This window comes from Lepidochelys kempii, chromosome 7 (assembly GCF_965140265.1).
Source record: "Lepidochelys kempii isolate rLepKem1 chromosome 7, rLepKem1.hap2, whole genome shotgun sequence".
Classification (NCBI taxonomy): domain Eukaryota; kingdom Metazoa; phylum Chordata; order Testudines; family Cheloniidae; genus Lepidochelys; species Lepidochelys kempii.
The window spans coordinates 55,198,961-55,222,601 of NC_133262.1; the positions used below are offsets into that span (position 1 = coordinate 55,198,961).

The 23,641-nt window shown below is 50.8% G+C and overlaps 1 protein-coding gene and 1 long non-coding RNA gene across 7 annotated transcripts in view; both read right to left on the reverse strand.

The window, feature by feature from the left end:
- Window positions 1-20,530, reverse strand: part of LOC140914611 (acyl-CoA desaturase-like) — a 36,031-nt gene extending 15,501 nt beyond the window's left edge. The window contains exons 1-6 of one of the 6 annotated variants that reach the window (XR_012159919.1): window positions 20,265-20,530; window positions 12,547-12,826; window positions 8,189-8,319; window positions 6,483-6,688; window positions 4,910-5,142; window positions 3,145-3,343 (exon numbers count right to left, since the gene is read on the reverse strand). Coding sequence is in view for 1 of the 6 variants with exons in the window: in XM_073352902.1 (XP_073209003.1) it covers window positions 3,147-3,343; window positions 4,910-5,142; window positions 6,483-6,688; window positions 8,189-8,319; window positions 12,547-12,826; window positions 20,265-20,339 (1,122 nt within the window). In the remaining 5 variants the exon portion in view is untranslated. The other 5 variants (XR_012159921.1, XR_012159920.1, XR_012159922.1 and 2 more) reach the window with 5 other exon arrangements.
- On the reverse strand, window positions 9,819-12,533 carry LOC140914612 (uncharacterized). The gene is made up of 2 exons (XR_012159924.1): window positions 10,324-12,533; window positions 9,819-9,984 (listed from the first exon to the last, which is right to left on the reverse strand). It is a non-coding gene; the product is annotated as an uncharacterized lncRNA (long non-coding RNA).
- Window positions 20,531-23,641: the final 3,111 nt, after the last annotated feature.

Below are 23,641 nucleotides of genomic sequence, written 5' to 3' on the forward strand. Positions count from 1 at the left end.
AATTCTGGCAAAGCCAGAGTGAGCACCACTAAAACCAGCTCAAATCACCACATTTAAAAAGAGGTTCCCTTTCCCTGTACCCCGCATAGGAGGAAATAAATATCTGGAGGAACAGCAGCTTCTGAAGGCTCCAGCCCGCCCAGCCCTTTGTAGTCAGGCAGTCGAGTTTTAAAGTAAACTTTTATTATGAATAAATACCAGTTCAGATCAGTACAACCAGCAGTCTGATTCCAAATTAGTAGAAATTTCAAAAAGTTTTTCAGTAGACAAAACATGGAGATCTTAGAATGCAGAAACTGACCTGGAAAGTTCTCTCTCACATTTCAATAGCAACAGAGCTTAGACAATGTACAGATTCAACCTTCCAATCTTTCACTACTTATCCAACACTCGCACGTCCCGTCTCCAGGATACCAGAGGGGCTGGGAACACTGTTTGCAATCCAGTCATTTACTACCACCGCCACCACTAGTGGGTATATTGGGCCTTCCACACCCTGATCTCTCAGTGCTTTAGAAGTATTAATTACACCTCAACACCCCTGTGAGGTAGGGTGCTATCCCTATTTTACAGAGAGGGAAACTGAGGCATGGAGAAGTTAACTGACTGGCCCTAGATCTCACAGTGAGTCACTGGCAAAGCTGGGAATCGAGCTCAGGAGGCCTGCTGCTCTAGCCTCTAGACATGCTGGTGCTTTGTCTACATCCACCTCTCACTCTGACTCACTAACTAAACTCACAGAGAACACACTTGGATACAAACATGCCACCAAAGAAAGAAATACAAAGCAAACAAGGTTACCTTTAAAATGATGCATCTGTTCCTTAATCTAACAAATTCTAACTCAATACATTCAAAATCACCTGTACCCACAATTTAATGACAGCAATTAAATAATTAAATCAAATTTCTATAAATCATAGAACGGAAAACATCCTGCAAATAGCTGTCAATACTTTTATGCGTATTAAAGAAAAAAAAACTTAAGGCACCCAGAGACGTACGCCAATCTACTGACAAAGTGACTGGGCAAACACCAGTGCTGTTTGGTTACTTCCACTCCACTTCCCCAGGGTGTCAGGATTTTTGGCTCTGATCAGTACTCTTGGGATCTAGAGGCAACGCCCGAATCAACCTCTTGATTTTCTCCCGAGAGGATGGTGGATGCAATACCATGTTGTGTCATGTATCTGAATGGTAGGTTGCATCACACAACACGTCCAGATCATGAGGTAAGGGAAGAACTATTAGGGGAGGCCAAATTCACCCAGGGTGTAGACTCCAGTCAGTGGGGTTTGGACCAGGAATGGATCTGGCCCAGGATTATGATATGCAGGTATCTTTGCATCCAGTTGGATAAAACTATCCACAGCCACCCCCTGGGCAGTTATAAATCTCAGCCGTGGGGAATCCCCACCCACCCATCCACCTCCCGGGTTTAGAGCCCAGGAATTAAAAGCTTCCCGATGGGCTTATCTGCTGGTGGAACAAGCAGATCACTAGCCCAGTCAGAGGGCAGGCTGCTCCATTGGGTTGCAAAGCTGGACAGTTCTGGCCACGGCAATGCACAGGAACAAGGCCAGGAACGACTTCTTTAGTTGGGGAGTGGTCCTGCTTTGAGCAGGGGGTTAGACCTAGATGACCTCCCGAGGTCCCTGCCAACTCTGATATTCTATGATTCTTGGCCGACAGCAAGAGTTTTGCGACATCAGCAGTGCTGTGCTCACCTTGGCCTGTGTGGGAAGGCTGGAGCCTGCCCTTGAGGATATGCAGCACAGCTGGGGCCGGGGAAGGAGCATCTCAGCATCATTCCTCCACCCTGGCTCAGTCTTTCCCAGCTCTGCCCCAGGATCCACCAGCCTGGGCACCTCATGAGCTTTCACCCAGCACCTCAGCACTATCTGGTGAGTGGATGATGGGAATGGGGCCTCACCCTGCCAAGCCTGTCTGCAGCATCTGCAAGTGCTATGGGGTGAAACACAGAAGGGTTTTAACCCTCCCCCCCATTAGCCTCTGCTGCCAGTGCTGCCAAGGAGTGAAACAGGCACCTTCTGTGCCCAGGCACTGTGCAGTGGATCCCCCCCTCGCCAGAGGGAAGGCCCTGTCTGCAGGGGATGAATTACGTACAGCCCAGCAGCCAGCACCCTGCTCTAGCACTGTGTGTCTGGGGGAGTTATGGGAACGGCCGCCAGCAGCAGCGGCTGCATCAGCGCTTCCCACGGCAGCGTGTGCATCAGGCAGCCATTGTCCCCAGGGCAACTCTGATTTGCTTTGGGAGAGGCTGGGGAGCTGGTCATGAGCCCCCTAACAGGCTTTCCTGGCCCCAGCACAGTGGGGCAATTCAGTCTCATCTCCAGCCTGGATCTGCCCAGTAGATGTGGCTCCACCCCCGGCTGCAGGGGGGCTCTTCTGAGAAGGGGTCTCACAGACACTGGGCTGGGATCCTGCAACTTTCTCAGGCTTTAACCCTCTCAGTGTCCCCTGCTTTGGTGTCTGTTTCTACCAGGTATTTGTTAATTGGCTGCAGGAAACCCATCTGACAGAAACAAGGCTCCCCTGGGTCTTTGACATAGCATCATCCCTGCTTTCTAGCTGGTCATGCACAGGATCAATTTGCTTGGATGTGGCCACATCAGCAGTCTGTTCATCTGCCCTGAATCAGTAGCTCTGGGAGGGCAGGAGAACCAGAGGCAAGAAAGGGGCATTTCAAGGGAAAGAGTCCCTGACTTTGGCTCAACTCTTCAGCCAGCTGGTACAGACCCCCCTCCACTCCCTCAGTCCAGCCAGCAGCACAATCTGCCCCGGACGGGCTTTTGACCAGCTCCCTGCCAAGGAGAGAGTCAGAGACAAGGAGAGATTGCAGGATGGAAGAGTTAGAGGGAAAGGGAGAGATCCTGCCAGAGAGAAACAAACGAAGAACAAAAAGAAGGGAGAGAGAGAAGAGAGGGAGGGAGCTGCTGAGCACTAGAAAGACAAGTTATAGGTTTTAAATACATTTAAAATACACTGTGCAGGAACAGGTTAAAATCATCATCATCAGCAGCAGCAGCAACCTGGTAGCATTATTCAATGGTTAGTAAATAGAACATAAAACCCTGTGACCAGCTCACTCGGGGGGGGGGGGGGGGGGGGAATAAAATGCACCCTCAGCCATTGTGGCTCCCATCGCCAGTCCGAGTTTTCCGAGCCAGGATGGTCTCCTTGGAGACCTTCTTGCGATCGCTGGCCAGCCCCAGGAGGCACATGAGATCGATGAAGGCCGTGGTGAAGTTGTAGTGCCAGCCGAACTCGCTGGTGGAGTAATCGTAGGGGAAGGTGTGGTGGTAATTGTGGAAGCCTTCGCCTGGAACGGAAGAGCAGGGACAAGACACTGTAAATACACCTGAACCTGGGTTTGAAACGGTCACGCTCTAGAACCCCCGTCCCCAGGCTCGGGCACCATGTCCCCAGAATGGGCCACCTGTGCCGAATGCAGACTGTGCTCCCCTTGGGGCAGGGACAGCCCCCGTCCTCCTCCACTTGCAGCCCATTGACTTTGCTGGGAGCTGCTCAGGCTCTGCATGCAGAGGCCGTGTCTACATGGAGGGTTTCTAGAAAGTCTCCCAGCGTTGGTCTATCCCTGGCCCAGCTCCACCAGTGGAAGTGCCAGCGTGGGGTGAGCCTGAGCCCTGCCACCACTGGGCCATCGACCCTGCTCTGAGCAGGGTGCAACAAGGCAGTGGTGGAAGCTCTGGCCACGTGCGCACTCCCCCATCGACAGGCTGGTGACGATGCACCGGTGAGAGGCCAAGGCGGGGAGAATGTCAGAAAATACCAGCCCTGTCAATGGGACCCGTCTACAAATGGCCAGTCACAAAGGGACAACACTAGGAACCAGGCACACAGCACCCTGAGAGAGCAGAGAAAGGTGGGGGGGAGTAGAGGCTGAGCAGCCCCTGGTGGCTGGCTGTCCTGCTGCTCTCCCCTCTTCCAACATTTGGTGTACAAGTTACACCAGCTTGGACTCCCTCTGCTCCACTTGCCCATGTGTAACAACGCCCACCAGCCCCGTCTCCTCTGCACTGAGTCCAACACCAGAGGAGGACCAGGATGGTGCTAAGGTTAGTACAGGGCATGTGCAGAGGCCATGGCAGGCTGGAGGGGAGAACACGTGACCAGTGGTGAACCTCAGCACGGGTCCAGCCAGGGCTCAGTTGGCCATTTGAGGCTCCCAAATTGGGTGAGAAAACGCAGGGTATTTCCGGCACTTCTGCTTGTGCCTGGGCCTCCCCTGTGTCCAGCTATTTCAGAAGCATCATTTCCCAGAGGTGGAGAGAGAGAGCGGGGGGCAACTGTCATAACAAACAGGCAGTGAGAGCTTCAGGAAGGGCAAATAAATCTCATTGCTGAGATAAGAAGGTGCTACATGCAACAAACTGGAGAAGATAACCCCACTGCCCTATGTACCTATTGACTAGAGCATGAGACACTCCAGTAAACGTGCAGGTCTGCAGGTGCATGGGCGAGATCACCCAGCTGGAGTCTACATGCTTCTGGCTTTCCCGTATGTGAGTGCAGAAACATTCGGGTGTTAACCTCAGTGGCCTGCCTAAATTCATAGGGTCAGATCCTGATGTAAATCAGGATAGCTGTATGGACTTCAAAGCAATGCAGATTTACACCAGCTGAGGATCTGGTCCATTTTATATTATGTACCTAAAATCTCCCCCATCCCAGTTTTATAAATGGACGTTATTCCTCTTCCCTTCTCTCCCAGACTCTCGTGCCCTGTTGCTATGCACTACTGAACAGCTGCTGTGTTCCTCCCCAGACACAGCTGTGTTTTAGTGGCGGGTGCAGTGATCTCTGCCTGTCTCACTCACAGTCAGTTTGTGGAGCGGTTTGGAATTAAAGGGCGCCACCAACGTACCTAAGGCTCCAAACGTGACCAAGCGGTTCTCCCGGGGGTTGATGTTTCGATCGTAGGGCCGGTTGCCAAACATATGTGCAGCGCTGTTCACGAGCCAGGTGGCGTTGAGCACCAGCACGTAGCGCAGGATGGCGGGGAGGAAGAAGCTGTTGCGAAGAGATTCCCCCCAGAAGCACCAGGGCACTAGGGTGGGGAACAGGAAGCACATGACCACCACAGAAAGCTTGTAAAACCTGCCAGGAAAGATAAATGGGGAGAGAGAGTTAGTGGGTGGGTGCATCCCATGGAGGGGCGTTGAGGGACGAGGGCAGTTCAGGTCATCTACCAGGGCTGAGTCTCCGGGGCGGGGGAGAGGTGCTAGTTTTAACTATCCAAAGAAAATAGCGCAGAACCAGCCCACCTCTGCTGGTTTTCCCCCTGGAGAAAAAGGAAAACAAGGGTAGTGACAAAGTGGGCACAGAAGAATAAAGGGGATCGGCTGGGCACACAGTAAGAGCCACACACCTGCTGGCAGGGGGTAAGAAGGACTCACCAGATGAGCTGGAAATGGAGTACAGGTGCTATGAAGCAGAGCTGCCAGGCTTCCTGGGGCTCCATTTATCATTATTGCTGCCAGGTCACATTTGTACTGGGGGGAGCGCGACAGCTGCCATCTTGGCTGACACACCTGGGATTAAACCAGGGACCTCCAGCTCTCAGGGCATATGCTGCTGCAGCTGGAGCTTTGGCTCTCTCCCTGGGGGCCGCAGACTCCTCTCCTCTCTCCGTCAGGGGACCTGTCACTCACACTGGGGGAGGCCTGGTGCTCGGCTGCCCTAGGGAACCAGGCTGTGTGTGCACGGGAGGAGAAGGGATAGAAGGAGGGAAACCCAATCCCAGCAAGTGAGAGATTGCACATGGGGGGGGGGGGGTGAGAGAGAGAGAGATCCTCTTTACCCCTGCTAAGGTCGCAGCAGTGGGACACGTTTTATACAAGAGGTTGGCACTGGGCCCCCTGTGCCAGCGATGTTCCCAGCGAGGCAGCAGCCCTGCCTTTTCTGACCTCATTCCTCCTCTCCCATAGAAATAGAAGAAAAAAAGGAAAATGCGTAATATATCCCACTGCTGTGCTGGATGGAACTTGTTTGCGAACCTGGGAAGAAATCCATGAGGAACAACGGCCCCAATGCTCCAAACACACCTGAACCATCCCATTGACTTCATTTGGGGCTGGTCACCTGCAGAAAGGATCCAGGGTGACTCACAAGAGGGTTAGTTTTGCTCTGGAGCAGGGGTAGTCAATTATTTTTTGTCAAGGTCCAAATGTCTTGGTCAAGGTCTAGTCAAGGTCCAGATTCCAGAGAAAATACAAAAATAATGATAAGTAAATAAAAGATTTTGAGGCGGATTCAAACATGTCTGGCAGTCCGGATTTGGCCACCTATTGACTACCCCTGCGAGAGATTCCTGTATCCGGACGCCATGCCTCAGAGCCCCTTTGGTTCCCCAGTGATACACTGGTCACAACACCTGCCCCTCACCTTGTGCCACAATCATCCTATTTTCTTCCCCAGCTTGGCCACACCCGGCTCACCTCCTTTGGAACATCACCACCTTGTCGGCTTTCAGGTCAGACAGGTCCAGCTTCCGGCCCTTCTCGATGACGTCGGGGTGTTTGCGCACCAGCAGCCAGCCAACGTGGGAAAAGAAGAAGCCCCGTGTGGCGTTATGAGGGTCCGCGTCGGTCTCAGAGAACTTGTGGTGGACGCGGTGATCTCGGGCCCACTCGTAGATGTCATTCTGGAATGAACATGGCTGGATGACTCACTGGGTCAGCAAAGATTAGAGCTAGACCACATTTTTCAATTTAAATTTGGTTTTGTTTTAACAGTATTTGGCATTTTTCACCAGAACATTTTGATTTTCCTCAGAACCTTCCACCTTTATTGAAATTTTTTTTTTTTTGAACTGATAGTTTTCAGAATTTGGTTTGCCCCTCCTCAGCTGCACTGCTAACAGACTGGAGAGACAAGGTGGGTGAAGTAATATCCAATACGCAATCTTTATTGGACCAACTTTTGCTGGTGAAAGAGACAAGCTTTCACGCTACCCAGAGCTCTTCTTCAGACCTTCTGCTTTGTGTAGCTCAAAAGCTTCTCTCTCTCTCACCAGCAGAAGTTGGTACAGTAAAAGATATTACCTCACCAACCTTGTCTCGCCAATATCCTGGGACTAACACAGCTATACCACCACTGCAAATCACTCCGATTGGTCAGCTTAACATCAGGGTGGGATTTGTTTTTTAAAATCAAAACAGCAGTTTTTCCTTTCGAAATGGAAAAATTTCAGTTTTGAAAATGTTCAAAAACAGAAAAAAACCCTTTATTTATAAACCTCTCTCAGGAGATTATGTTTAAGCCAAAAGATTGGTCCATTTCTAAACCAGCTTTGAAAATGGTGAAATGTTCATGATTTCATTCAAAATGTTTGTTTTGACCAACACCACTAGTGAAAACGGTTCCCATGTACATTGCCTCTCTCATACAGAGATCCCAATGCACTTTTGAAAAGCTGGTTTGATTTCATCCCATCCTGTAGCCAGGAAACAGAGGCATTATCCAGGCACACTTATTGCACCTGTCACTGCAGAGTCTGAGTACCAACTTAATCTCAATAATATGGGGGATTTCTCCTGACCACCACTCTGCGGCAGGCAAGTAATGTTATCATTCCTGTTTTACAGATGGGAAGAGTGAGGCCCATAGAGACTTGCCAAGGTCACACGGGGAATCTGTGGCAGAGACAAAAATTGAACCCAAGTCTCCTGCATCCCTGTCTAGTGCCTTAACCACTAGACCATCCTTCTTGCAGTGAGAGGAAGTGATTTACCTGCAGGACACACAACAGGTTAGTGGTAGAGAAGGATATGGGTGCCAGGCCTCAGTTCCAACCACTGGGGTACCCTGACTCCTTTACAGCCCACCACTGGGAGGTGCCAAGCATCCTCAGTGCCTCCTGCAGTCAGCATACACAGGGGCCGTATGCAGAGTTGCATGGGTGCACTCCCAATAACCCTCCCCTATCCCAGCAGCAGCGAGTCTCCCCCTCCGATGGAAGATGTAGACTCAAACATAGCTTAGGAGATGCAGTTCTCAGAGGGAAATGTTTCTGTAGGAGACATGGTAGAATAAGGGAACGTGACTTTCCCCTGCTTCTCTGTTGCATGTGTGGCTGCAGCTGGGGTCTCGCTGCTTCCCTCCAAGACTGAGGAACCTGGGAAGAGGCAAAAGGGGTTCCTACCTGAAAAGCCATGGAGTTGGCTATGGCCAGAAAGATCCTGAGGGGCAAACTGGCTTTGTAGGACCGATGGCTCCAGATGCGATGCGCTCCCGCTGTTATCCCCAGAGCACTCAGCAGGAAACACAGGGACCCTGGACACAAGAAGAGGGGGTGTCACAACTGCACCTCAGACAGAAGTCAGAGTTCACCCCCTCGGACACTAGGCCTTGTGTCCTTACCTTTTCTGGGATGGAATCCTGTGATTCCCCCACCCTCAGACCAGACTCTGGACTACAGCACTCTGTGGATTAACCATGCCTACCCAGCAGGTCTGACCGGGCAGACCTGCGGTTCTTTCCTTCGGGAGCTGTGTCCAGTGGTGAACACAGTGACCAGACAGCCTTCTTAAACCGAAGTGTTGTTTAACCTGTGTGTGGTTTAATCTTAGCAGCAGGAACAAAGCACAACATGAGAGAAAAAGGACTTTAAAGCAACAAGAAGTCGAAGCACGTCTTCATGGCTTCTGATCCATAAGCACATTCTAAGGTCACGAGGACACAGATCATAAAACCGTTCCAACCTACGTCTCTCATACAGCTCTTCTAAGGCAGCAAGGTCCCAGCCTTTGCCCACTTGCAGAGGTTCCCCTGGCTAGCTGCCACCTCCATATAAATTATCCCCTTTTTCCTTCCACAATATTCTCCCATAAGTAGGGCCCTACCAAATTCACAGCCCATTTTGGTCAATTTCATAGTCCTAGGATTTTAAAAATAGTACATTTCATGATTTCAGAAATGTAAATCTGAAATGTCAGGGTGTTGTAATTGTCGGGGTCCTGACCCAAAAAGGAGTTGTGGGGGTGTTTGTCACAAGGTTATTGGGGGAGGGGTGGTACTGCCACCCTCGCTTCTGCGCTGCTGCTGGCGGTGGCGCTGCCTGCAGAGTGGCAGCTGCTGGCCGGGAGCCCAGTTCTGAAGGCAAAGCCGCCGCCAGCAGCAGCGCAGAAGTAAGGGTAGAAAGGTGTGGTATTTCCACCCCCACTTCTACGCTGCTGCTGGCAGGGCACTGCCTCCAGAACTTGGCACCTGGCCAGCAGCTGCTGCTCTTCAGCCACCCAGCTCTGAAGGCAGTGCAGAAATAAGAGTGGCAATACCATGACCCCCCTAAATTAACCTTGCAAATCTCACCCCCCTGCCAACCCTCTCTTGGGTCAGGACTCCCAGTTTGAGAAACGCTAGCGTCCCGCCATGACATCTGTATAGTATAGGGTAAAAGCACACAAAGAGACCAGATTTCACAGTCTATGATGCGTTTTTCCATGGCTATGAATTTGGTAGGGCCCCACCCATAAGCCTGGGAGCCAGCTGAAGTGTAAGGAGCAAGGCCCCTATAATTTGGTCATGATCCCCAGAGACTGCAGCATCCCTTTTGCTGGAGGCCTCTACGCCAGTCTTCAGGGGGGCCTAGATTCAAATCACAAGAGACAGGCATGGATATCCCCACCCCCTTAAACTGGGGAAACAGTTCAGCAGCTATGCCCCCTGCAGAGCTGGCATTCCTGGTTCTAGCCCCACTTACTGGATCCCTTGGTCCCTGGCTCCTCACTTGTGCAAGGTCCAATTCGTGCTCTCTCTGTGGTTCTTGTTCCGCCTCCTCATGCTGGTGCTGCTTCTCCTGCTCTGCTCTGGCCTGATATCAGTCAGCAAGTTGCTTGGCCTCCAAGGGCAGCTTGTCTCTTTCAAGCTGCAGCTTCTCCTCCTCCAGCTGCACCTCCTCCACCCCCGCCGCTGTTGGTCTGAGAGTTGGGCCATTCTGGGCTGCAAGAGAACAGGAACCCTCGTCTAGGTCCTGGGCCGGTGCTGGTGCCCCATTCTGCCTCCAGTCATCATCATACAGCGAAGACACCAGCTCTGACCTTCCTAGCTCTTGAGTTTAGGGTCCTCTCTGCTCAACTTGATTAACTGATCTGCCCCAAGCCATTCAGAACTCATTTTTCCCTTCTGACCTTCCCTAATCTCTTCCCAACCCAAACACAAGCCCCTTTTTCTCTTGCTTTTTCCTTCTACAATACTTGTTTTTACCGCTGTTGTCACTTATTGGAAATTCACCACTGTCACAATCATCCCAGCAGGCTTCCCCCAATAAGTTACATTTACCGGACTGGCGGCATGCTCTGACCTCTTCCTGGCCTGAGAGCACCACCTCAGGCCTTCACCTTTCCTGGGGTGGAATCATACAATTCCCCCACTCTTAGACTGGGCCTGGGGTTACAGCACCCTGTCCATCGGCCATGCAACAGATCCGACTTGGTTCTGCACCAGTAGTTCTTCCCTTCAGGAGCTTGTTACCAGTGGAAAAGAGAGGAAGAATACTAAGAGGCCAAGATGGCTGCATCGGGAGCTCTTCAATGACCTGAAAAATCAAGATAGAATCCTACAAAAAGGAGAAACACTGACAAATTGCTCAGCAGGGGCACAAAAGGACAGCACCAGCATGTCGGAACAAAAATCACTGCTACAGCTAGCAAGGGACATAAAAGGCAGCAAGAAGAGGTTCTACAAATACATGAGTAACAAGAGAGAAGGTGGCAAGTGTATGTCCACTGTTAGTGCGGAAGGACAGTTAAAATGGACAGCACCAAGGCGGCCAAGGTGTTTAATACCTGTTCTGCCTCAGTGTTCAGTAAAAAGGTTAATTGGGACCAGATGCTTAACACAATTAATATTAATAATGAAGAAAAAGGAACACAAGCCAGACTAGGGAAAGAACGGGTTAAAGAATATTTGGATAAACTAGATGTAGTCATGTTGGCAGGGCACTTAACATGTTGAACTAGGGCACTTAATGGCTCTGAGATTGGTTCAACTAGTTCCTTAAGAACTCCCGGAGGATGGGTGAGGTCCCAGAGGAATGGAGACGGGCACCCAGAGTACCTATCTATAAAATGGAGAACAAAGAGAACCCAGGGAATTATAGACCAGTCAGCCTAACTTGGATATCTGGAAAGATAATGGAATAAATTATTCAACATGCAAGCACCTACAAGATAACAGGGTGATAAGTAATAACCAACGTGGATTTTTCAAGAACAGATCATGCCAAACCAACCTAATTTCCTTCTTTGACAGGGTGGTTGGCCTAATGGATGGGGGAAAGCAATAGATATGATATCTTTATTTTAGTAAGGCTTCAGACACAGTCCCAACTAGGGAAACGTGGTCTAGATGAATGTACTACATGGTGGGTCCATAACTGGTTAAAAAAACAAAAAAGACAAAAAAAAAAACCAACCACACATACTCCAAGAGCAGTTATCAATGATTTACTGTCAAACTAGAATTCACATCTAATGGGGTCCCACAGGGGTCAGTCTTGGGTCTGATACCATTCAATATTTTCATTAATGACTTGGATAATGGAGTGGAGAGTCTGCTTATAAAATCTGCAGATCTCCCAGCTTTGGGTCAAGTTGCAGCACTTTGGAGGACAGAATTAGAATTCAAAATGGCCTTGATAAATTGGTCTGAAATCAACAAGATGAAATTCAATAGACAAGTGCAAAGTACTACACCTAGGATGGAAAAAATCAGCTACAACATGGAGAATAACTGGCGTGGTGGTCATACTGCTCAAACTGGGGCTTCTTGTGCATCACAAGCTGAATAAGCCAACAACACAAAAAAAGTAAATGTCTTTCTGGGGCGTATTAACAGGAGTGTGGTATGTAGGACACAGGAGGGAACTGTCTCACTCTACTTGGCTCTGGTGAGGCCTCAGCTGGAGTATTGTGGCCAGTTTTTGGCACCACACTTTAGAAAAGATGTAGACAAATTTCAGAGAGACCAGAGAAGAGCAACAAAAATAATAAGTTTTAGAAAAAATGACCTATAAGGAAAGGTTAAAAAACTGGGAATGTTCAGTCTTAAAAAAAGAGAGAGACTTGAGAGGACCTGATAAGTCTTCCAATATGTTAAGGACTTGTATAAAAGAGGAGCGTGATCAATGTTCTCCCTGTCCACTGAAGGCAGGGCAAGAAGTAATGGGCTGAATCTGCAGCAAGGGAGATTTAGGTTAGAAAAAACTGTAAGGATAGTTAAATACTGCAATAAAATCATAAGTGGAGATTGTGGAATCCCAGTCATTGCAGGTTTTTAAGAGCAGGCTTGACAAACACTTGTCAGAGCTGGTCTAGGGTTACTTGCTTCTGCCTCAGCAGGGGGATTGGGGACAGGACTGGACTAGATGACATCTGGGGATTCCTTCCAGCCCTACATTTTATGATTCTATAATCAAATCCACAGTGATAGTTACAATTACACACGAATGGAATCAATAATTAACACACACTTATTCCCTAATCTGTCACAGCCTCTGCTTACCCCACACCAAGGTGACAGGCTTTGCTGCAGGTATCAGCCACAATCCGTACAAGGCCCCTAAATGCAGCAGGCTCATGAGGATGATGTTCCTCCAGACGTATCTCCTGGCAGGCTTGGGGCCCTCCTTCTCACAGTAGCTCTCATCAAAGATATCGTCCATCATGCCCCGGTCTCCTCCCAAGTCCTCTTGGTTGGACAGGGCTTTCTCCATGCCTGCTCCCCCATTCCTCGTCACCCTGGCGGTAGCAGTAGTGGTGAAGGAGGGGAGATCCTTGGAGAGCTGGAGTTGGGAGGGGACATTAAAAACAAACAACATTGTGATGGTTACAATCTGGTCCCCACCACAAGGATCAGAAGGGGCTGGCTCTGCTGATCCACCATCACACCCATCGCCTAAGGGGGAGGGGCATTAGGAGCAGGCTCCCCCAGCCAGGGCTGGCAGTCTCTCTCAGACACTGCCTCTCCATCACAGCCCCCCCGCCACCCTCCCTGCATCATATTGTGAGCAGGGTGTAGGGGGAGAAGAGAAGGTCACTAAAGAAAGCTGCCTCTGAGTGGTAGCAGGACTTAGTCTGGGGTTCTCTGGACAGGGCCAGCAGCACCCAGCCAATTGCATGTTGTTCTCCTGTGGTGCAAACCCACCCCACTCACCGGGTCAGGGCGAGGCACAGAAACCATTTCACCCCTAAGCCCTGCTCAGGATCTCTGGCACCCTGCACAGGGGGGATCTCAGCCCTGGAGCTTTGGGGGGCATGGAGAGTGGGAGTGAAGGTGTTTAAAGACACCCCCCACCACCATCAGTAGAGATCCCCTTGAGGCTGGTGTTCGAGCAGCTGCAGGGTCATTTGCGGGGTGCAGGGAATCATCGCTCTCATTTGGCTTTGTCAATGGGTGTTTTATATTCATCACTCAAGGGTCCCGAAGAGCTTGGGCTGGGCTTGTTTCTTTCAGCCACTGATAAGTTACATCGTGCAAACCAGCAACAGAAGGAATGAGATTTGCACTTTGTTCCTGGGGCTGCTCCTAATACCAATCTGTTGCCTTTCTACAGCCCCTTCCAATGGAGGATCTCAGGGCAGTTCAGACATTACTGGGTTAAGCCTCACAACCCATTTGTGATGCCTTTTCACCTCTCTCGGCCTTACTTTCCTTGTCCGTTGAGTGGGGAGACTGATGCTGGCTGACATTACTAAACCAACTTGGTTTAGAGAGAACGTAAAGGCAACTATGTATACACATACACACTAACTCCTTGCTTAACGTTGTAGTTATGTTCCTGAAAAATACTACTTTAAGCAAAAAGATGTTAAGAAAATCCAATTTCCCCATAAGAATTAATATAAATGGGGGAGGGGGGGGTTAGGTTATAAACAAGCAATTTAATACTGTACACAGCAATGGTGATTGTGAAGCTTGATTGAGGTGGTGAAATCAGAGGGTGGGATATTTCCCAGGGGATGCCTTACTGCTAAATGATGAACTAGCACTCAGTTGAGCCCTCAAGGGTTAACACATTGTTGTTAGTGTAGCCTCGTACTCTACAAGGCAGTACGAATGGAGGGAAGAGACACAGCATGGCGGAGAGAGACAGACACACACCGTGTGTGCGCGCGCGCGAGAGAGATGCGCATTGCCCCTTTAAGTACGCTGACCCCACTCTAAGTACACTGCCTCTAAGTAGATCAGCAAGTTGAGACAGCAGCTGCTGCCAGCAAGCTCCCTCCATCCTGAACCCTGTCCTGTCCCTCCACGCTCTGTGGAGGTGGGGTACAGGAGCGGGGGGAGGAGGACAGTCTGACATTAGTATCCCCCACACTGCACAGCAAGCGGGAGGCTCCCAGGAGCAGCTCCAAGGCAGAGGGCAGGAGCAGCATACATCACTGAGGGGAGGGACAGCTGAACTGCCTGGCAATTGCTGGGCGGCTGCTGCACAGGGAAACTTAGGGGACCTGATGGGGGTGGGGGGCTGCCGGTCCACCCTGGTTTCAAGCCCCCACCAGCTAGCTCCAATGAACTGCTCTTCCTGCAAGCAGTGGACAAAGCAGGCAGTCTCTAACTGATCAGCAACGGAACAAACAACGTTAACCAGGATGACGTTAAGAGAGGAGTTAGTGTGTGAGTGTGTATTTATATATAGAGTGAAAGTTGGTACTAAAGAGTATAAATCAGAAATTAGGAATTGTAGAAAATTCATAAGGGAAGCAAAAGGACACAAGGAGACATCTATGGCTAACAGAGTGGGGACAATAAAAAGGAGTTTTTAAAATACAGTAGGAACAAAAAGAATCCTGAGAATAGTATTGGTCGATTACTAGATGGAAATGGTAGAATTATCAATAATAACGCCGAAAAGGCAGAAGTCTTCAATAAATATTTCTCTTCTGTATTTGAGAAAAACACAGATGATAGAGTCTCATCATATGGTGATAACATTCTTTCCATTCCTCTAGTACCCCTGGAAGATGTTAAAAAATGTGTAACTTTAGTACCCTCCATTAAATCAGCAAGTCCAGATACTTTCATCCAAGAATTTTACGAACTTGCTGAACCATTATTATTGATTTTTAATAAGTCTTGGAACACTGGTGAAGTTCCAAAAGACTGGAAGAAAGCTAATATGCCAATTTTTAAAAACGGTAAACGGGATGACCCAGGTGATTAGAGGTCTGTCAGCCTGACATCAATACTGGGTAAGATAATGGAGCAGCTGACATGGAACTTGATTAATAAAGAATTAAAGGAGGGTAATGTTATTAATGCAAAACACCATAGGTTTATGGAAAACAGAGCCAGTCAAACTAACTTGATATCTTTTTTTGATGAGACTACAAGTTTGATTTATAAAGTTAATAGTGTTGATGTAATACACTTAGACTTCTGTAAGGTGTTTGATTTGGTACGGCACACCATTTTGATTAAAAACCATACAAAATTAACATAGCCAGTTTTTAATCCATTTAATACGTGCCATCTGATTATTCCCCATTTACCGCTACATTTTGAGATCTATCATTCTGCCTGCCTGTTTTCAGTGGGGTCCTGCACGGATCGGTTCTTGACCCTATGCTATTTAACATTTTTATCAGTCACCTAGAAGAAAACAAAATCATAACTGAAAGTCTGCAGATGATAAAAATTGGGGGAGTGGTAAATAATGAAGAGAAAAGGTCACTGACTCAGAGCAATCTGGGTCACTTGGTAAACTGGGCGTAAGCAAATAATATGCATTTTAATATGGCTAAATGTAAATGTATACATCTGGGAATAAAGAATAGAGGCCATAATTACAGGATGGGAGACACTAGCCTGGGAAGCAGCGACTCTGAAAAAGATTTGGGGGCATGGTGGAGAGTCAGCTGAACATGAGCTTCCAGTGGGACGCTGTGGCCAAGAGAGCCAATGTAATCCTGGGACACGTAAACAGGGGAATTTTGAGTGGGAGCAGAAAGGTTATTTTACCTTTGTATTTGGCCTTGGTGGGACCACTGCTGGAATACCGTGTCCAGTTCTGGTGCCAACAATTCAAAAAGGATGTTGATAAATTAAAGAGCCACGAAAATGAGTAAAGGATTAGAAAACATTCCTCAAGAAGCCCAATCTATTTAGCTTACCTATATGGGGAATAGGTATTTGATAATGGGCTCTTCAGTCTAGCAAAGAAAGGAAGAACATGATCCAGTGACTGGAAATTGAAACTAGACAAATTCAGATTAGAAATAAGGTGTAACTATTTAACAGTGAGGATAATCAACCATTAGAACAATTTACCTAGGTTTGTGGTGGATTCTACATCACCGACAATTTTTAAATCAAGACTGGCTGTTTTTCTAAAAGCTTTGCTCTAGGAACTGTTTTGGGAAAGTTCTCTGGCCTGCGTTAAACAGGTGGTTAGACTAGAGGATTACAATCACAAACTCATAGAATCACAGGACTGGAAGGGACCTCGAGAGGCCATCTAGTCCAGGCCCCTGCACTCATGACAGAATTAAGTATTATCTAGACCATCCCTGATAGGTGTTTGTCTAACCTGCTCTTAAAAATCACTAGTGATGGAGATTCCACAACCTCCCTAGGCAATTCATTCCAGTGCCTAACCACTCTGACAGTTAGGAAGTTTTTCCTAATGTCCAACCTAAACCTTCTGGACCTAGAATCTTTGAATAAGTGCTTGGAGATCGCTGGGTGAGGAGTGCGGAGGATAAGGACAGTGTTGGGTGCTCCCAGTTAGAACTTTGGAGTTCACACTTCATGGCTGCTGGTCAGAATCATTATCCTCCACATTCAGAGAAGGGAAATCAAGGCACAGAGAGACAAAGCGACTTGCCTGAGGTCACACACTGAGTCAGTGGCACAGTTAATAATAGATCTTCGGAGTCCTGGCTCCCAGTTCCCCTGATGCAACCATGACACAACATTCATTCTTCACATGCTCTACCCCTCTGTACTAGCAAAAGTGCCAGATCACACATGCATGATGAAAGGATCATGCATGAGTGACCTCACTAGGCAGGATCCTTTCATTAAATCTGTAGTAACCGATCCTCCTCTCAGCCAGGTGTGACCACTGCCAACTTGAGTTGTGGGTGCTCAACGCTCCTGAGAATCAGCCCCAATGGGCCTCCGTTGCCCTCCACCAAGTGCAATTATTTCTACCCGTACAAACTAGGTTTAAGGCCACTACCCAATCACAATGGCAGGTTCCAGCCCAATATCTTTGGAGATACCAAGGACGCCTGAGTGCTGCAGCTGAGAAGGCTATTTTGTATCTTTGGTGGCAGGGCAATAGAAGCTGGCCCGCTGGGGCCACTGTGATGCAATTTCTTGAGGGAAGCATTAAAATCAGACCATGCAACTTACATGACCACCAACTCCTCCTTTCCCGGGGCAGAATCCAGAGGCTCAGGAATACCTTCCCGCAATGACTAGCGGCTGAGAACCTCACTTGGACATATCCTACAAACCCTGCCGACTCCCACGGCCATTTGGAATTAAGCACAGGCAACCTTCGTCCTGGTATTTCCTAACTTTTGCATGCTTGATTTTACACACAATGACTACATTAAAAGAACAGCATTAAGGTTGCAATTTCATAGGTTTTTTAAAAAGCAAACTGGAAAAAAAAAATCAGAATTTCCATCATGTGGCATCCTATTGACACTCACATCAGCAACATTGGAATCTTTAGATCCACCACACAGCCCTCTGTCACCTGAGCTAATGAGCCGATAGCAGTAGTAGGTTGTCATGCTCTACGAGGACCAGCACTAGAGGACAGAATGGGACACACCCATTGCCAGTGGCTTCCAGAGATATTTGCTGACCGCAGAAGAATCGTGAGACTCAGGGACCCTAGGTTCCATTCCAGGCTCTGGAGAGGTGTGTGCTCTAATGAGCAGACCCCACTGCCTCTTTCCTCCATACTTAACCCCTTCTGTCCCATACCTTCAGGGGTGAAAGTAAGTTAGAGGACTTACCGGTATGCTGGAGTCCTGAGCAAGGGGCGTGGCCTCAAATCCCCAGGCCCTTGAAATCAAGATTTAAAGGGCCAGAGCTCCAGCTGCGGTAGTGGCGGCTGGGAGCCCGGGGCCCTTTAAATTACCCCCAAGCTACCAGCTGCAGAGACAGCTGGGAGGCTCGGGGGCGATTTAAAGGGCCCAGGGCTCCAGCTGCCGCTACCGCAGCAGAGCCCTGGGCCCTTTAAATGACTGTGGAGCCCTGGGGGCTCCTGGCTGCCACCACTACCCCGGGGCTTTGGACTCTGGCAGAGCTTTAAAGGGCCTGGGGCTCCGCTGTGGTAGCAGCTGCCAGAGCCCCAAGCCCTTTAAATCCCCGCCTGAGCCCTGCTGCCCAAGCCCTGGGTATCGGTGGCCAGGCTCCATCGGGGATTTAAAGGGCCCCAGGGCTCCAGCCGCTGCTACCGTCCCAGCCCTTTAAAATGCCCACCAGAGCCCCCCTACCCCAGGGCTTTGGCAGCAGGGCTCCGGCGGGGATTTAAAGGGCCAGGACAGTAGCGGTGGCTGGGGCTCCAGGGCTCTTTAAATCTCCGCCAGAGCCCCCCCACCCCTACCCCAGGGCTCGGGCAGCAGGGCTCAGGTGGGGATTTAAAGGGCCCAGGGAGGGTAGCGGCAGCTGGAGCTCCAGGGCCCTTTAAATGCCAACCTGAGCCCTGCTGCCTGAGCCCTGGGGTAGCGGTGTGGCTCTGGCGGGGATTTAAAGGACCCCGGAGCGGTAGCGGCAGCTGGAGCTCCAGGGCCCTTTAAATCCCACCTGAGCCCTGCTGCCCGAGCCCCGGGGTAGTGGCAGCAGGGCTCAGGCTGGGATTTAAAGGGCCCCGGGGGGGGGGGGTGTAGCAGCAGCTGGAGCTCCGGGGCCCTTTAAATCCCCGCCGCAGCCCCGCCGCCACTACCCCAGGGCTTTAAATTGCCCTCTCGGAAAGCCGGTTCTGGTACGGCGCACTGGCTCTTACTGGTACGCCATACTGGGGCATACCAGCTTACTTTCACCTCTGCATACCCTCCAATTTATCCCTGTCCCAGTTTTGTGCCCCGCCCCTCAACACTCACCAGTCCTAATCTCCACTCCACAGGCTTCTCATCCCAGTATACTTGTCCATGCAGTCCTAGACTCCCTGTCCCCATCTCTTTAGCCAGCCAGTTCCAATTCCCCCTTCCCAGATCCTTGTCTGATCTGTCTCTCCCGCCCCCACCTAGGGCTCCAGTCACCTCATGCCCACGCTCCTGTCCCCTCGGTTTTACAGTCTCCTTCCCTGGGCTCCATGTCTAATCTCAGTGCACCACTTCCCCTCCCCACATCAGCTCCTTGGTCAGGCCCAGTTCTCCTTGCGCACCCTGGCTCCTTATCAGGCCTCTCCCTCATTCTCCGCACCCCAGTGGCTCCCAGTTCCAGCCTCCTTGCCCAGCCAGCCCCGGTCTCCCCCGGTTCCTCATCGGATCTCAGTCTCCCACCTCCCCCTCCCCGGCCAGCCGGCCCCCCAGTCTCAGTCCTTTTGCTGAAACAGTCCCAATCTCCTCTGCTTCCAGCTCCCGGCTCCTTGCCCAGCCAGTCCCAGCCCCAGCTCGTGTGCTCTCTGCTTCGGAATCAGGCAGCTGCCTCCGCCGCGCTGCCCGGGGCTGGGCCCAGCAGAAGGGTCCCCGAGAGCACGGGAGAGCCAGACCCCCGGCTCCTGGCCCCGAGCCGGAAACGGCAATAGCAGAAGCCTGACTCTGCCCCGGTCGGAGGACGCCCAGTGCAGGCATCTCCCGGAAACAGAGCTGCGTAGTCGCTCCCCGGTATATTGTAACTGCAGGTTTTTCCAGCGCTTCCTCCTCACGGGGTCAGATCGGGGGGGGGGGGGGGGATTTTCAGGGCGCCGGAGAAGAGGCCTGTCCCCGACACAGCGGCGCCCCCATGCCAATCGCTGCTCCCGGCCCGGGGGTGCTCGGGCACCTGGCTCAAAGAGAGGGGCTCAGCCTGTGAGCTGTTCCCCGGGCGAAACAGCCCGCCTTGCCCGAGGCTCGTTCTCACAAACAGCTGGGACGTTTTCCCAAAGAGTTCAGCCCGAGCCAGCCCCTGGCACGGGAGATTCCAGCCCAAGCGGCCACCGCCCGGCAACGTCCAAAGCCATTGAAAACAGGGTCTGAGCAGCACCCGCTTTGCCGGGCGGCGCCCCCAGCCCATCAGGCCCCCCGCACACCCGCGGTTGCGCACGCCTCGCTTACTGAGCGGACCTGCCCGGGGCTGCGGGGAGACGCCAGAGCCGAGCTTCCCTCCTCTCGAGCCAAACGCGCAGCCATCCGCAGCCCTGTCTGGGTTTGCCCGCAGCGCGCTGGGACCGCCCCTGCAGGAGCCGCGCCGCCCCCGCGGCTGACACGGGATCCGGGCGGGGTCTCCCCGCCTTGGCTCGGCAGGCTGCAGCTCCCCAGCCTGAGATATTTCAGCTCTCTGTGCCCTGGGCTTGCAGCCACGCCCGCAGCGTGTCTTAGGGCTGTTGTTTCCCTATGACGTTAACAGATCAGTGTCCAGCCCTGCAGCTGGCTCCTAAGGAGGCGGCTGGAGAATTGCTCGTGATGCCTTCGCACCTGCAGAGTCGCTCCTCGCCTTAGGCTGGGGGAGGGGTCTTCAGCTGCCCGCCCACCTCCCGGATCTCAATAGGTGGAAGAGCTCACTCCTGACAATTACCATGGTCTTGTCTAAAAAGATGATGTAATTAATGTCTAAGTAAAGGGTGCTCACCGGGTAATTGTGTAGACCAGTGGTGCTTTCAAACTTTTGGACTGGTGACCCCTTTCACACAGCAAGCCTCTGAGTGCAACCCCCCCTTACAAATTAAAAAAACTTTTTTATATTTTTAACACCATTAGAAATGCTGGAGGCAAAGTGGGGTTTGGAGTGGAGGCTGACAGCTCGCGACCCCTCCCTGTAATAACCTCGCAAGCCCACAAGGGGTCCCAACCCCCAGTTTGAGAACCCCTGGTGTAGGGAATTGCAAAGGGTCACCCCTGTGTCAGTACTATGGCTAATGCTATGTTGTCTACCCATTTGGGACCCAACTTGATGCTCACTGAAGTTAATGGGTTTCTTTCCGTTGACTTGAATGGTCATTGGATCAGGTCCATAATGCAGCACTCCTCCTCTTTCTGTACATTATCTGAAAAGAAAGAACTCTGTCATTGGATTGTCTAGGTTTTCTGGTCTCTGAATCATTCAGAAGGCGATATGTTTTAGAAATGTTGTTTCAGCACTGATAGCTTATGATGAGGTATCAAGGTTACATTAGTAAAAGTATATGACCTCTCCAAAAGAAAGCTGTCAGTACAAATATTTTAATTGACTTCTGTGGGCATTGAAGAGATTTACAATGAAGTCAATGAAATTTTGAGTCTGGTTTGGTTTCCCTAGCCGAGAAACAACACTGCAGATCATAGGCCAACTCTTCAGCTGATATAAACTGATGTGGCTCCATTGACTTCAGCTGAACTATGTTGATTACACCAGTTCAGAATCTGGCCCCATAACTATCTTTATTTTAAACAAACCGGATTAGTCTACTGCAGAGGTTCTCAAACTGTGGTCTGTGGACCACCAGTAGTCCACAAGCTCCATTCAGGTGGTCCGCGATTAGTTCCCTCTAAGGCAGGGGTGGGCAAACTATGGCTTTGGATCCGGCCTGCGGGATTGCCACCCCTATGGCGCCGTGGGCCCCGCACCGCTCTGGGAAGCGGCCAGCACCAGTCCCTGCAGCCCTGCGTAGCTCCCATTGGCCGGGAAGGGGAAACCGCAGCCAATGGGAGCTTTGAAGGAGGTACCCACAGGTGAGGGCAGTGCACAGAGCCCTCTGCCCCCATCCCCCACAGGGGCCACAGGGACGTGGTGCCGGCTGCTTCCGGGAGCAGCGTGGGGCCAGGGCAGGCAGGGAGCCTGCCCTGACCCCGGTGCGTACCGCTGCCACCCTGGAGCCACTCCAGGTAAGTGGTGCTGGGCCGGAGCCTGTGTCCCAAAACCTCCTGCACCCCACCCCCCAACCCCCTGCCCTGAGCCCCCAACCCTCTGCCCTGAGAAGCCTGCCACCCCCCAACCCCCTGCCCTGAGCCCCCTCATACACCCCACACCCCTCCTCCACCCCAACCCCTTGCCCTGAGCCCCTTCCTGCCCACCGCAACCTCTCCCACACCCCACACTCCCTCCCACACCCCAACCCCCAGCCCTACATGCATGGCCCTGTATTGAATTTCCCTACCCAGATGTGGCCCTCAGGCCAAAAAGTTTGCCCACCCCTGCTCTAAGGTGTGCACCTGGGCAGCCGTCCACAAAACAATGAAGGGCCACCCACCTAATTAGTGGAACTGCGCAGACGTGGCTCCACTAATTAGGTGCTGGGACCCTGGAGAAGATGCACATGTAAAGTGAGGTGGTGGCCTTGGGGGGGACTAGGGGATAGGTGGGTGAGAAGACGGGGTGGGGGGAATTTAGGATGTACAGGGCTGCGGCGGCCAGAGAAAGGTGACTTTTCCCAGCTCCAGGGACGGCCCTTCTTCCCAGACTCAGCTCTCTGGCTGCTGGGGCAGGGGAGAGACCCCCCTTCCTTCCCAGCCCCAGCTTGGAGACTGCTGTGGTGTGGGAGAGAGGACACATCCATCGCATTAGAAAGGTAAAACTACTGATATGAAAATATGAGTTGTGTGCTTTTATTTGTAGAACAAAAAAAGTTCATTATTATTACGTTTTTTTTATATAGCACTTTTATCCAAAGCACTTTACAATAGTTAGCTAATGGTACAAACAACATTTGGAAAGATCGTTAAGTGGTCTGCCGAGACTCTCAGCAATTTTCAAGTGGTCTGTGGAAAAAAGAAGTTTGAGAACCACTGGTCTACTGTATATAGGAGGGGTTTTCAGAACAGTATGTAAGAGCAGGACCAAGATAATTATTGTAAGGCTGCAGGTGATTGAGCAAAGTGTAAATCAGTACCACAGCCCTATTAATTCCGTCATAGCTGAGGTGAATTTGGGGTCAGGAGTTCCATATGAGTTCATGATAAATGGTTGAGCAATAAGATATTAAACCTGGATTATTTGCTTAACATGGACAAAAGTTGAAATTCTTTCTCTTAGTCACATGAAATTATAAAAAGCGCAGAGGCATCCTTCTGACTGGAGGACATGTAGTGCCACTTAATCCCCTCTGTGCCATTGATTCTTGGCTTGTCCTAGATTCAGTAGTGCAGATCTGCCTGCGGCTGCAGCTTCCATCTCAGCCATGTTGCCAACACCGGCTGGGGGGGAAACGGGGGGGGACGGGCCTCTCCCTGCCCCGTGTGATCTCCTAGTGTTATGAGGAGGAAACAGTGGTCACTGTAATGTGATGGCATTCCTGCTAACTCTCCAGGGTGCTGGGGCTCACAGTACCAGATTTTCAAATGTGCTCAGCATCCAGCAGCTACCTCACTTCTCAGGGGGCTCTCCCTACTTGGGGAGGGGAGGGGGGAGATGTTGGGTGCAGAATAGAAAGAGTCGGAAAACTTGGGAGGAGGGGGCTTCTACTGAAAAATGTCAACTTTTTGTCAACCCCTGGCCCTCCCCCCCACCCCACCCCAAA